The sequence below is a fragment of the Petromyzon marinus genome, chromosome 27 (assembly GCF_048934315.1).
Source record: "Petromyzon marinus isolate PM22_M1 ecotype Great Lakes invasive population chromosome 27, UKy_Petmar_22M1.pri1.0, whole genome shotgun sequence".
NCBI lineage: Eukaryota > Metazoa > Chordata > Hyperoartia > Petromyzontiformes > Petromyzontidae > Petromyzon > Petromyzon marinus.
Window position 1 is genome coordinate 7,672,061 of NC_133693.1, and position 15,144 is coordinate 7,687,204.

The window sequence follows — 15,144 nt, forward strand, 5'->3', positions numbered from 1 at the left end:
TTTTAACTGTCCTCTCCCCATGCACCGTCTCAGGGCGGAGCATCCGTTTTTGGAGTGCTTGCAAATGCAGTGAAACCTTGGATTGCGAGTAACTTGGTCTGCGAGTGTTTTGCAAGACGAGCAAAATTTTTAAATAAATATGAATTTGATAAACGAGCGAGGTCTTGCGATACGAGTAGTGTACGTGTACACGCTTTGTGTGCCGAGCGTCACGTGATCACAACTGATATACGAGTGCTTTGGATTACAAACACGTTTCCGGAACGAATTATGCTCGCAATCCAAGGTTTTACTGTATTTATAATTGCCTCTTAACCGTATAGATACACACATAGGGTGTCTGTCCTGGGCTGTTTGTTAATGAGGCCAAGATCGTAAAGTCACATTCGGTAGCTTTTTAGTGATGGTTATATGCACTTAGGACATTACGGCGTTTGAGAGTGCAGTCACGAGCATGCCACATTGAGTGTCGGCAAAGTTTTAGTTGTTTTGAGTTGAGACTTTATTTCAAGGTTGGCTACGTACGGTGCGAAATAAGTTCAACCGAGTAAGAAGTGCAAATGACTCGTGTGCCCATTGCTTCTTCACTCACTTTGCTTTTGTCCATTACCACCACCATCAACGATATCATCACTGCCAATACCACCAATACTCCCACCACTCATAACACTTAACACTAACCCCACCACAAAAATTAAAGATCTCCGGTGTAGCCTTAATAGACTGTAGGAGCAAGTGCTGTTAGCGAGCACCTATGAAAGCCGGCACGGCACACGAGAGGGTTGGTGACCAGCACCGTGCCCTGCCGCCTTTGTCTCCCCAGTGGCGATGTTTACGCATTGCACGAGTTCCTCACTTGAGGCTGAGTATTCCTAGGGGAGGCTCGGGACCGGTTCAGATAGTCTCCACGAGTGTTGGCCATGAGCGGGAATCAAACTCGTGTGGCAGGGTTCGTAGCGGAGCACACTATCCGCTGCACTACCGCTCCCCCCCAATACCACCACTATCAGTACCGCAAGCACCACCACCACTATCAGTATCATAAGCACCACCACCACTATCAGTACCGCAAGCACCACCACTATCAGTACCGCAAGCACCACCACCATTATCAGTACCGCAAGAACCACCACCACTATCAGTACCGCATGCACCACCACCACTATCAGTACCACACTCACCACCACCACTATCAGTACCACAAGCACCACCACCACTATCAGTACCGCAAGCACCACCACCACTATCAGTACCACAAGCACCACCACTATCAGTACCACAAGCACCACCACCACTATCAGTACCGCAAGCACCACCACCACTATCAGTACCGCAAGCACCACCACCACTATCAGTACCGCAAGCACCACCACCACTATCAGTACCACAAGCACCACCACCACTATCAGTACCGCAAGCACCACCACCACTATCAGTACCGCAAGCACCACCACCACTATCAGTACCGCAAGCACCACCACCACTATCAGTACCGCAAGCATCAGTACCAATACTCACCATTCGCCACTAAGTGACGGTGACGTCACCACATCGCCAACCAAGCACCACCACCGCAAACACAACCATTAAAGAGTCTACCAACTTCACTACTACGCCACCGTGAACACCACTATCACTGACACCATTACCCTTACCACCACTACAACTATTGACGCCATTAATACCCAACACTAGTGCCAACCCGTCCACCACAATTTCCAACAAAACTACCACCATATCCCCCGCCGATAGCGCCTAAAACCATCACATACAATATCAGAATCTTTATTTCGACTGGAGGAATCCTATGAGCTATGAAGTTCTTCTTGACAGATGTCCAATATGGGCAGGTCAGCAGTAACCTCCTTCTTCATCCAGGTTGACTCTGTGTGCATGACTCGCTATGTGCGTGCACCATTGTGTACAAATACAAAATAACGGGAAGCCCCATAGAGAACTGTGTGTGTGTATATAGAAATACACACACACAAGCATGCACAGCCCCATAGAGAATCGTTCACGGTGTGGGGTGCAGTTGCGCATTTGTTTACACACTACACAGTGAGCCCAGCAAAACGGAGTTCACAAATAGAGCAACAAAAACGGTAAATGGTCTCTGAAGCAGACCTTTTAAAATGAGTACCTGCGACGGTTTGTCAAATCACCGCTGGGGAGACAGAGGCAGCCTGGCATGCTACTGGCCAGACGACCCCTTAGATTACAGCGACCGCCGTATTATCCTTCATATCTGGCGAGATGTTAGCTCCCTCGCCTGATATGCAGGAGGTTATCGGTTAGATCCCGGCCATGACACATTTATATTTGGAGTTTGCATGTTCTCTCCCCGTGGTCGCATGGATTTTCTCTGGGTCCTCGGCTTTTTTCCTCCACATTTATGAACATGCATTTGGAGTATGTGGTCGCTATAGATGTCCACGGGATAAGTCACTGCCTTTTGGCGTCATCTGGTCCAACACCGTGTGAGACGAAGCTCTAAGGAAAGCTATCTCGGGTGTGGACCAATAAGTTTCAAGGACAGTGCCAATACATGTTTTTTGTTTGCATTCCGATCGCAGGTATTGTGGTCAATGCAAACATGACTCCTTGTAAAAAAAAGGCGTCAGTTTTGTTGCCAGATAAAAGGGTAAAAAAACAAATATGATAAGTCACTTCGTTGAGCTATCTTTCATGGCCAGGGTTGCTTCTAGAAAATAACTCTATGGCTCCGTTTAGTTTATTGTTTAGTTTAGCTGCTCACTTTAAGCACTTACCCAAACAATCTGTTACAGGCTATATGTCTGTTTGTGTGTCGTGTCTTTTAATATGTGTATATGTATGCATGCGTGTGTAATTGTGTGTGAATGTGCATATGTGTATTTGTGGTAGCACTTGCCCCAAAAGCCTATTGAAGGCTTTACCGGGGGATCTTTGTCGTGGGAGCATAGTAGCCCACTCAAACCCAGTGACCCGAGTTGGATTTCTGTTTACAGCCACCATCAGTGGCAAATAACTGAACCAGTCATGGGCCTCCCCTAGGCCAACACCGCTTTAAATAAATACCTGGTGTGGTGTGTGAACATCAGCACTGGGGAGACGAGGGCCGGGTGTGGTGCTGGCCACCCAACCCCTTGTGTGCCATGCTGGCCTTCATTGTTGCTTGTTAACAGCCCTTGCCCCAACAGTCTGTTAATGCTATACGGGGGATCTTTGTCTTTGTGTGCGTGCCACAGGCGGACGTTGAGGTGTCGAGTGTCGTGGGCGACGACTCTGACACGGAGAGTGGCGTCAGCAGCGCCAAGGTGAAGTTCAATCTTCCCGAGGCACAGCCGCCCATCGAGAACCGGCAGCTCATCGTGGAGAACGCCGTGTCTGTCTAGAGCAGCACACCGTCACGCCGCTCCCACGGCGACATCGCTCGCACCGCCACATCACTCGCAACGTCACGCCGCTCCCGACGTCACATCGCTCGCACCACCACATCACTCGCAACGTCACGCCGCTCCCGACGTCACATCGCTCGCACCACCACATCACTCGCGACGTCACATCGCTCGCACCACCACATCACTCGCAACGTCACGCCGCTTGCGACGTCACATCGCTCGCACCACCACATCACTCGCAACGTCACGCCGCTCCCGACGTCACATCGCTCGCACCACCACATCACTCGCAACGTCACGTCGCTCCCGACGTCACATCGCTCGCACCACCACATCACTCGCGACGTCACATCGCTCGCACCACCACATCACTCGCAACGTCACGCCGCTCCCGACGTCACATCGCTCGCACCACCACATCACTCGCGACGTCACATCGCTCGCACCACCACATCACTCGCAACGTCACGCCGCTCCCGACGTCACATCGCTCGCACCACCACATCACTCGCAACGTCACATCGCTCGCACCACCACATCACTCGCAACGTCACGCCGCTCCCGACGTCACATCGCTCGCACCACCACATCACTCGCAACGTCACGTCGCTCCCAACGTCACATCGCTCGCACCACCACATCACTCGCAACGTCACGCCACTCGCGACGTCACATCGCTCGCACCACCACATCACTCGCAACGTCATGTCGCTCCCACGGCAACATCGCTCGCACGGCAACATCGCTCGCACCATCACATCACTCGCAACGTCACGTCGCTTCCGACGTCACATCGCTCACTCCGCCACATCGCTCACGCCGTCACGTGGCTTCCACTGTGACATCAATCACACCGTCAGATGGCTTGTGCTGATTGTTCGTCGGTGTTCTTTATTCACTCTCACTAATTGGTAACTCGCAACTTGCATTCACTCACATTGGTCATGCACACCACGTATATTTGGGTACCACTCACTGGCACAAGCAGTTAACACAGAGCGCTCATTCACGCTTACTGTGCAATCGTATTTTACACCCATTCGCACACACACACCACCCATTCACAAACGCTGCCCATTCAGTTGCACCGCACACTCAATCATGCACTACAAACTCGTGAACGCTGAACGCAACGCACAGGGTGCACGTAATCACACCACGAGTTCATGCAGTGTGTGCGCTCGTGCGCACGCACGCACACAAGAAGGCGTGTGTGTGCGCGCGCACGCGTGTCTCTGTGTTTGCGTGGCCTCCTTTTGGCTGTAGCGCGCACAATGCCGACTCACCGTGCTTTAAAATGAGCGCTGCGAGGGTTCCGCTTGTGTCAACCAAGGGTAAGAGGGAGGGGGCGGTGGTGGTGGTGGTGGTGGTTCAGTGACCCACGCTTGCTCCCTCCAGCCGCCTACATTAAGATTCATAAACCACTACTGAGTGCCTTCAGAGGCCCGCCATTCGCGTGCTTCATATTTCACGTCTTGTTTGTCTGTAGTCGACGCATCACTTTTAAATTAGTACATTGGGAGCCGCGGGTTCGATTCCTGGCAGTGATGCGCCTCAACATCGATGGTCAATTGGCGTCCTGGCCTGGGCCTCCCCTATGTTGACCCAGCCTTTAATGAGTACCCTTGTAAGTCGTGTGGTGCGCAGCAGCAGCATGGATGACGTAAGAGCAGTCGGCTGTGCGCGTCAGGCCGCTGCCTTGTGACGGCCTTAATAGGTGCTCGCTGATAACGCTTGCCCCAGCGGTCCGTAATGCCACACGGTAGGTGGGGGGGAGGGTACGTGGTGGTGGTGGTGGTGGTGAAAGGGAAAATTCCCAGTAATTACGTTGGGGTGGTTGCAGCTGCATGGCGCACCGTGGGACCTTTAAATGGAGTCTGCAGGGAGCGGAGAGGGGTAGGGAAGGAAAAGCTCGAGACTTTATATCGGTGGGGGGGGGAGGCATTTAGAGATTATAAAATGGGTAACAGTGGGGGGGCGGGTGTGTAATTGAGTTTGTGATGTGGGAATGGCAGGGCCTTTGGTGGGAGAATCACAGTCATGCTTCTCAACAACACGGCCGCCATTATAAATTCAGTGTTGGTGTGAGGTTATGATGAGATGCTTAATCATTCGGGGCTATGTCGCAATAGACTTTGTTATCCTTGAATGAGTCCTAATGTTATTACTCATTATCCCAGGTGACTTTCGGTGCGCGTGGTTGGAACTAGAGTTCGGACCGCATTTGTTTCAGGGTTAGGATCCGATATTAAATTTGTGTTTGTAGGAGAAAACCGCGTGCGGGATTTTGGCCTTTTCCTTGCGGAGAGCGACGAGGCCTGTGACCACCTGACCCCCACTGGAGTCGAGAGCTCTAAACTAGATGTACAAGTTTCATATCCATCATCAGTATCGGCCATGATCTCTCCTCTGCTGGATTAAGACCTCACCCACTCTGTCGCCATATCTTGTGGGCCTGTGATACCAGTCTCGTTCCAGCACGTGGACGGATCTAATTTATCGGTTTCTGCAGTGAGCGTCCCCCCCTTTGGCTGATGTTGTGTCGGGAGTGTCCGTCGGCCGTAATCCCCCCGAGCTACGGCGTGTCCTGCCCAAGTCCACATGCTCATCTTATCAAGTCTTGGCTCATGTCTACGATTATCGTTCGTTCACTTGCCATTTCTTTTGAGTCGTTGCGAACGCACATCATTCCACTAAACAACAAGACAAACGCCAAGCGTGTCTCCCTGCTCAAAACAAACATTGGGCTGATGTTCATTCCCAATGGTGGCCTTGAGCCAGAAAAGGAAATTCCACGTGACCATGGCAGTGGATTTTCACTGTGGAGAACAAGCACTTGTTGATGTCAACAAAGTGGTACTAATTTTATTGACCGTGGAGTGATGATGGGCATTGTGTGAATCCCACACGAGACTATCACACACTCCGCATAGTTCACGTAATTGGAATTTACGCATGAGACGATCCATCGATTCATTAAAATAAATTATTATGCTCATGATATGCTTCAAATTGCACGCATGAGAATTGATTGTCTATAATAGCTGCAAATTAAATGCATGGGATACCAATGTGGCATTGATGATAGTGGAGGGAACAAAACTACAAACGAGACCAAATGAAATGAGAAACTACAAATGTGGCGGTGAAAACTCGACCAAAAAGGAATTGGTTCTTGGGTTGTTTTACAACCCCCGAATCGTGGCAATCAAATCGCATGCGGTGGGAGGGGGCGGTGGCGGCGAGGGGGGGGGCTGTGGGCGGGGGGGGTGAGTTGGGGTGAATCGTTCAGTGCCGATTGCAATCGCCCGTTCGTGGCACCGGCAACAGTCAACCGGCGTCCTCTTCATCATTTGAGGCTCTGTTTTTGGAGCTGTAATTTATTTCTCCATCCCTAGCGGCCTCGCTTTCTTAAGCGGCAATGATAATGCCTCGCGGATGTGGGTCGGGCGAACGGGATTGCCTAGAGAATTCAAGCGTCGGGGGAGGCGAGACGCGTGATTGAGACCGGTTCGCCACCCACCTACCCAACCAAACGCTCACCTACCCACACATCCATCCGTCCACCCCTACTCTCTTTTAAGGTCAATTGGAAACGCCGAGCCGTAAAGGTAATGAGCCATAGGTGGCTTTCATTAGGAGGGAGTCGCTCTGTACTATCACCTACACCAGTCCTAATACGTTCGTCTGGCTCGACCTCCCTATTAAAATCCACAATGCCCAGCGAGGGTGTGGAAGGGTGGGTGTGAAGGGAAGGCAGGTTCGTCAAACCAAAGTCTGTCTACTCGGTTTTGCCTAATGACTAGATCACGCGAAATGTGCCACCTAATTTATATCTCTGAAGCCAAGCAGGTTTGATTGCAGTTAGTGTTTGAATGGGCGACTCCCTGGGAATACTTGATAGTCGTGTGGGCTGTGAGGTGACCAGGAGATGCCAGTAGGGGATTTTGGAATATATCCGTGCAGAGATTTGATAGTGTGGGGGTTGTCTTCCATTACTGCAGGTTCCTCCCTGATGCCAAACGCGAAGGAATTGGCTGCCAAACTTTCCAATGCACCCTTCCCCTGAAAATATTGAGACCAAACCAGGCTTTCGTGGGTATTTATTTTCAAACGAGAAATTGGCCAGCGCATATCACCACTGGCAACTGCTGAGCCAGTAGTGAAAATTCCATGTTCCCGTGGCGGGAACAAATTTATTCAAAGAGCAAACGCAGTTGGCTTCCGTCAGTTGTGCATATTTCTAAGATGTATTTCACCTCGAGGAGGGAGCTGGCCAGACATTCTGAGAAGAACCCCCCCCCCTCGCTCTCGCCCTAAACTTTAGCCTCGGACAAGGCACCGTGAGGGTTTTATGAGTTTGTAATCCAGTGCTCGGGAGGCGAAGTTGGTGGATCGAGCAGAGATCGGTGCGCCTATGGCCGTGAAGTGGCGATTTATTCGTGGGTATGTTGTATTGACCCGTCCGTATAAATATTGGACCCTGTTGAAAAACAGGCAGTCTTAAGACTCAGGAGGCCTCTCCTGGGTTTAAATGACCACATGAGCTCAGGTTTGACAGCAGGAACAGCTGCTGAACTGGAGAGGTATATCGACTTGTTATTATTACTATTATTATTTCGTCCTTACTGTGGGACCTAACTGTGACTGTTGACATTCCCAGATCACAGCGATCAGCTGGGTTTTATAAGAATAATTTCGTACGCGGGGGTGAACTAGGGCTTGGTAATGTGCGAGTGTTGATAAAATAAGTAAATTAAAAACTCCATCATTGACGCTGCCTCATAACAGAAATTTATATCGTCGGTTGACGATTTACAAATGAGTAAACATCAAGAGAGCAGAGGAACTGGCTGACTGTGTCGTTGGGTATTTCTCTCCATGCCGGTGTCCTGAGAAGTGGGAACGGTTTTCTGTTCTAATGAGGCGGTGTTAATGACGAGCGCAGTGAGGTGTCTGCAATGTGTGCACGTGTTGCGACCCATGTCTCGTAATGTTGTGTGCAAAGTGTTGATCGCGTCTTCGCGATGCTCTGGCGCATATGCTTTAGTTAGTAATACCCTTGAGTTGTCGCTGGGAGCTTAAGCAAGCGGGGCCAATTTTCAGAACCAAAGATAGGTGCTTAGACGAATTGCCTTAATGCCACGTTTTATTCGTTTCTATGTTTATGTAACGTGGACGCATGTCGTCTGTGTGCGTGGGGAGTGGTGGCGCAGCGGTTAGAGCACTGTTGCGAGCCTGGCGACGTTTAATTTTTATTTCTGGCCAGGTGTTTCCACATTTCCTAGGCATCCCCTAGATTATCTCGGCCTTAAATGAGCACGTGTTTGTAGTGTGCAAACATCAGCACTGGGGCATGGCTTTTCCGGCCACACCAGTTTGTTTCGGGCCATTTCAGCCTGAGCAGGTGCTCGCTCATCGCATTTGCCTCGACGGTCTACGATGCACGTCACCTGGCCGACGCCCGATGTGTTTGTGTTATTGTCCGTGCGGTGGTCACCGACACGCTCCGACTGACCACCGTTGAACTCCGTCACGTGCGCGGGGCGCTGAGATTGACGCTGCCGGAAATGAGTAGACCTTGCTTTGTCTGTGTTGATTAGCATCGGCAGTAGAGGGACAAAGGCGGTCGGGGCCTGATCGGTTTCGAGCCCGCTCGTCGCACGGATGGCGTGGTGGCCTTAATGGGTGCTCGCAAACAGCGCCTGCTCCCCTACCGCTGTGTTGATGCACAGGTCCGTGTTGTAAATGGAGATCTCAGTTTTATAGGAGCACGTATGTGCTCTTTAGTTTTTAAACGAGACACTGGAGTAGTGTTTTTTTGCAGGGCTAAGACGTTGTGTGCAGAGAAGAAGAAAACAGCTAAAGCTGTTTTTTTAAATATAATAATTTGTGAGTTTCAGGAGGTTGGCAGGTAGGGGGCTTGGAGCCAATCTTCAAGCGGAGGTTGTGAGCGCGGCTGGAGGCTCAAGCTCCCGCTTTCTTGCACACTGGCAGGTGGGAAGATCGCAATGTGTAAATCGTTTGAGTGGAAATAAAAGAAATTATACCGGAAGTATCCGTGATCCTCCCCCGTCTGTGTTCTCTCACGGTCGCGAATTTGTCTTTTTTTTACATTCGCCACTTGACTGCCCCGTTGCTGCTCCACACACCTCTACTAAGATGACGAACGAGATGAGGAAACGTCATTAATGAGAAGGGGGGGGGTGCTTTTCTTGTAAGTGATTGGATTTGTTTCGCCTCGAGTATCCGGCGCGGTGCTTTCATAGCAACACTGAGGAGACGAGCGGACGTGGCGATGGCCACCACCACCACCTCTTCGTGTGCCATTCCGGCCTCATTGGTTTCTCGGCGAACATCCACGTGGTTCCAACATTCTCCAAAGGAAAAGGCGGTGCCTACGGTACGATTTGTATTCGTGTGTTTCAATGCGCATGTACCACGTGTCGTGATCGGACATTAATCCACTGCTGGATGAAAGCCGCCTCGCCATCATCCTTCGCAAGTCCTCTGATCTCATTTCTCCCAATAGCAGGGCGCGGCATCTCATTTGCCATTCCGTCGCCACTCCATGCGAGCGGTGTGCACGTGGTATGTATGTACAGTTTGTGTGTACGTTTGTGTGTACACGTGTGTGTGTGTGGGGAGCTGTGGGGGATTGGTTAGCGCACTGCGCTACGAACCCGGCGACCTGAGATCGATTCCCGCTCACGGACAACGCCGGTGACGATTATCTGAACCAGTGCCGGGCCTCCCCTAGGTCGACTCGGCCTCAAATTAGTACCTGGTGCGGTGTGTCAACATCGCCACGAGGGAGACAAAGGCGGTCGGGCGTGGTGCTTGCCCTCTAAAGTGTGTTGACGTTATTTGGCGGGGGGGGGGAGTCTTTGTCTTTTTGCAAATAGTGTGTATGTGTTATCGTTTATGCACAGTATGCGACGACTTGGGGTGGTGGCACGCGTGCGCCGATTTCTGCAGAGGGCAACGGTTCGAGACCCATCAGCCGCCCTGATTAATACTGCGCTGGGTGGATATTTACCATAAAATACCACGCGTCACAAGGTTCACTAGTGGACGTTAAAGATCCAGGGAGGCCATTAGGAAGAATAGGCCAATGTGTACCGGCATCAAAGTTTCAAACTTGCCAAATATTAAATAATGACACTGCAAACTACGCGATTTGAATATGCATAGCAATCACCGGCTCTCGACGACAAATGACATGGCAAGACACTTCAGAAAGATACAAGCATAACGAGTATACCTATATGCAAAAATGTACGTGTTTCTTTAACGTGTGTATATATTTCTATGCATCTCTGAATATATGCATATCCACGGTGTTTGTATTGTGTGGGATGACTGTGTATATTTTTAATGTGTATTGTTTGTGTACATTGTGTGTTGGTATCTTTGCATGCGTGTGTATGTTGTGTTCTGTACATTGTGCGTTGTGTGTACATTGTGTGCGATCATCATGATGGAGCGGTTAGCGCTACGCTGCGCTACGAACCTGGCGAACCGAGTTCGATTCCCGCTCACGGCCAACACCAGTGACGATTATCCGAACCGGTCCTGGGACTCCCCTAGGTCGACTCGGCCTAAAATGAGTACCTGGTGCGGTGTAAACATCGCCACTGGAGAGACAAAGGCGGTCGGACGTGGTGCTGGCCACCCACCCCCTCGTGTGCCGTACCGGCCTTCATAGGTGCTCGCTAACAGCACTTGCCCCTACAGTCTGTTAAGGCTACACGGAGGATCTTTGTTTCTATGATGATGCAGCGGGCGTTACGCAGGGGGCGGCACGCGGGGAAACGGGGCCTTTTAAATCACGTGACGAGGGCAGCGGGGGTACAGCAAGCAGCAGCACGTGGTCAAGGTTCCAACGGGGAGGAGACCGAGGGAGACACGAGGAGTGGAGGGAGACGCGGGGAGTCGAGGGAGACAGACACGGAGGGAGTGACAAGCACAGAGCCGGAGCGAGAGGGAGACCACAGAAGGGAGGGAGAGAGTCGCAGGGAAAAAGGAAGACTGGAGGAGGGAGACAGGGGAGGGAGGCACTGGAAGGCCAGTGGGAGGGAGACAGAGAGGGGTGGGAGGGAGAGAGATACAGAGGGAGGAGTGAGGGAGAGACAGAGTCGCGCTCACTCTCACTCAAGGGGGGGGGGGGGGGCAGCGCGAGACTCGCCGCCTCTGGAGACAGACGCTGGGGGGGGGGGGGCGGAGAGGTCCGCGCGCCAGCGCTGAAGCCACTGCGACTGCTGCTGCCGCGCGCTCAAGTGGAGAGGAGGAGGAGGTGGAGGAGGTTCGTGTCGGGAAGGGCGGCACAGGCAGCTCGGAGCCTCCCGTCGGCGGCAAGGGGCCCTCCCGGGGCGGTGAGTGACACCTCTGGGCTTGCGCTGGAGTGCTGTGCTGCTGCCACGGCTGCTGGTGGTGGTGGTGGAGGGGAGTGGCTAGAGAGTAGAGAGGCGTGCGGAGAGAATTGTCTCGAGACGCGGGGCTGTTTGGAGAGACGCGGAGACACTACGCGAGGACGCTCCGGAGACACGCGGAGACACGGGGAGACACGCGGAGTCGCGCAGAGACACGGGGAGACACGCGGAGTCGCGCAGAGACACGCCGAGACACGGGGAGACACGGGGAGACACGCGGAGTCGCGCAGAGACACGGGGAGACACGTGGAGACACGGGGAGACACGGGGAGATCTGTCGGAATGCGCCACTGAGACGGGTGACTCGTTGCTGTGCCCACGGCCGCCGCGCATCGGAGTCGAACCGGGAACTTTCGCTCCGTCTCTCTGTCTACCCGCGAACTCGATAATATCAACCAACGAGACCACGACTTACAGTCGCAACAGCAGCAGTCATCATTTATATATATAAAGCACCATCATCAACAGCAGAATAACAACAACAACAACCATCATCATCATCAGTGTCGGCTGCAGCAGCAGCAGCAACAGCCGTATCAATATCAACAGCAGCGGTAACATCATCATCACATTCATAAGCAGCAGAATCGGCAGCATTCACAGACCAGGTCACTATCATCACCACCACCACCATCAGCAGCAACAGCAGCAGCCCCGTCGGTGCCACCAGCGATGCGCCCACTCAACACGTGCGCCGCGAGACAGCCGCACCGCGCACTCGACACCTGAAATCCGCGGTAGTTCCCCCACTACCACCACCACCACGCTGTGCCATGCCGGTCCCGAACCGCGACTACGAGAGGCGCGGCTCCGGGAGCCCGGCTGCCGCGAGCCGCGTCGGATTCCGGGCAGCCCTGGTCGAGAAGGACGGTGGCGGCGGCGGTGGCGGCGGTGGTGATGGAGGAGGAGGAGGTGGCGGTGATGGAGCAGGAGGAGGAGTAGGCGACGGAGTCGGAGGAGGTGGTGGGAGCTTCGGCCGCGACGACGGAGATTCTCTGCTGGGGCTGCAGTCCTCCGGGGGGCCCGGTGGTCCTGGGGGAGCCGCAGGGGTTGCGGGGCTACAAGGGGACCCCTTCTCAGGGATGGCGATGCGCGTCCGAAGCGGGAGGCACCAAGCCCGACGCGCCCCGGGGTACAGGCGCCTGCAGAACGTGCTCTATAACCTGCTGGAGCGACCCCGCGGGTGGGCCTTCATCTACCACGCCTGCGTGTGAGTACGGCCTTGCGTGCAGCAGCAGTAGTGAGTGCAGAAGTAGTGAGTGCAGCAGCAGTCGTGAGAGCATCTGCAGAAGTAGTGAGTGCAGCAGCATCAGCAGCAGTAGTGAGTGCATCAGGAGCAGTAGTAGTGAGTGCAGCAGTAGTGAGTGCATCAGCAGCAGTAGTGAGTGCAGCAGCAGTAGTGGGTGCAGCAGTAGTGAGAGCATCAGCAGCAGTAGTGAGTGCAGCAGTAGTCAGTGCATCAGCAGCAGTAGTGGGTGCAGCAGTAGTGAGTGCAGCAGTAGTGAGTGCAGCAGTAGTGAGTGCATCAGCAGTAGTGGGCGCAGCAGCAGAAACAGTGAGTAGAGGACGAGGTGGGTCAACTTCTATGCAGCAGGGAAAAACTATAGTGCAGCAGCGTGTGCAGGAAGCGGGTAACTAAGTGGGTGAAACTACGTGCAGCAGGGAGTAGAGATTGCAGGGGGTGCAACGGAGTAGGATGTGCAGCAGGGAGTAGGGGGTGCTGCATTAAGTAAAGAATGCAGCGGGGATTGGGGGGAGGGGTCAAGGGCATAGAGCAGTGGAGTGCAGAGGGTGCATCATAGTGTGGAGAGGGTGCAGCAGGGGATGACGAAGGGAGTCAACGGGGGTGCAGCTGGGGGTCGACGAGAGAGTGCAGCAGGGAGTGGATAGTGCAGGGTGTGAAGAGTTGGGGTAGACCACAGTCATTGTGCACTTCCAGCGCATGACCACGCTGCGATGAGTGGGGGTGAGCTCTGATTCAACACTTGGACTCTCACTCACCCACTCACTCACCCACTCAACAACATGTGAAGGAATACATCGTGATGTTCTACATGTCCACGGAGGTCCAGATTTCTCGCGACCCCCATTGAATATTCTAAAACTTGAAATTGCTTAAGTAAGGTTAATTTTAAGCAGAAATGAATATGTAAAGGAAAACAAATTTTAGGCGGTCAATTCATTGGGGGGGGGGGGGGTCACAAGACATCTGGACCGTCCTGGAGATTACATCCACGGAAGAGCTTTTACGTCGTGCGCGCGCGCGTCAATCTGGAGCGTGCAGCTCGAGATGTCCCTCCAGCCCCACGTGTAAAAAAAAACCACAACGTTGGGTTGCAACTTGGAATCAAGATGACAAGAGGTGCCCCAAATTTAGTCGAGTTACGGCCAATTCCCGCACAGAGTCGGCAGTCTTGAGAGCGACTCGGGAGTAGAGAAATCAAGAGTTGAGGGTTCGAGAGGAATTCTCACATCTGTACCGCATGCGGGGGGGAGGGGAAAGGGAGCCCAGGGAAATGACAGCGATGCTTTTGCTCAAAATTGCCCTTGGGGAGCGCCGTACTCCATCGTTTCCGCGGCTGTCTGATCAGTTTGCTTTCTGCCGCCAATTCACCACTGATGGTAAATTGGAGAGAGGGAGAGAGGTGGGAGCAGAATGTAAGGAGAGGAGGAGGAGGAGGGAGAGAGAGCTGGGATGAGATGGAGAGAGGAAGGATTGCTAGAGATGGGGGAAGAGAAGATGAGAGACAGAGAGAGAGAGAGGCAGTGTTGTTGGGAGGGTGACTTTGAAAAAGTCAACTGATTAGAGATGATAGAAGGCTTAAGAATTAATGTAACATATTATCGTTCCATACTTGGTATTTTCAAAGCAATATAATTAAAGTCACTTGATTACTTTAGTAACTCAGCACGTTCGTCAATAGCACTTTGACCCTAAAAGGGGAAAATATATGACAGGTGACATTTTGGGCAATGGCCTGTCTCCAGAACAGACAGATGGAGGAGGAGGATATTCGGCTGAAATGTCACCGATTACATACGCTCCCTTTTAGAGCTGTGTTATTGACGAACGTGTTGTGTATTTGTTATTTGTGCACCGTTACCCACCCAGCACGAGATCAATAGTTTGATTTTTATGATTAGTTCAAATTAAGCACACGTCTAGGTGATGCAACCTCAGAATAACGTGGCTGTAAAGCTGTGGATTGTGACCTGTGTGCCAATGATTTCGTTTTCAATTATCTACCCACAAAAGGCTCGCTAAGACATGCGGGAAGGGTCCCGGCATTGTGATGTTGGAGACTCCCAGAAGAAGAAAAAAAATACCC

The 15,144-nt window shown here is 52.4% G+C and overlaps 2 protein-coding genes across 2 annotated transcripts in view; both read left to right on the forward strand.

Moving 5' to 3' along the window:
* The window catches only part of LOC116946572 (keratinocyte-associated protein 3-like), a 51,160-nt gene extending 41,719 nt beyond the window's left edge, over positions 1-9,441 (forward strand). Inside the window, exon 6 of the mRNA XM_032961600.2 lies at positions 3,231-9,441. Coding sequence (XP_032817491.2) covers positions 3,231-3,377 — 147 coding nt within the window. The 3' untranslated portion in view covers positions 3,378-9,441. The remainder of the gene's footprint in view (positions 1-3,230) is intronic.
* A 3,143-nt stretch (positions 9,442-12,584) lies between these two features.
* The window catches only part of LOC116946571 (potassium voltage-gated channel subfamily KQT member 4-like), an 80,800-nt gene continuing 78,240 nt past the window's right edge, over positions 12,585-15,144 (forward strand). Inside the window, exon 1 of the mRNA XM_076070099.1 lies at positions 12,585-13,025. Within this exon, the coding sequence (XP_075926214.1) occupies positions 12,589-13,025 (437 nt within the window). The 5' untranslated portion in view covers positions 12,585-12,588. The remainder of the gene's footprint in view (positions 13,026-15,144) is intronic.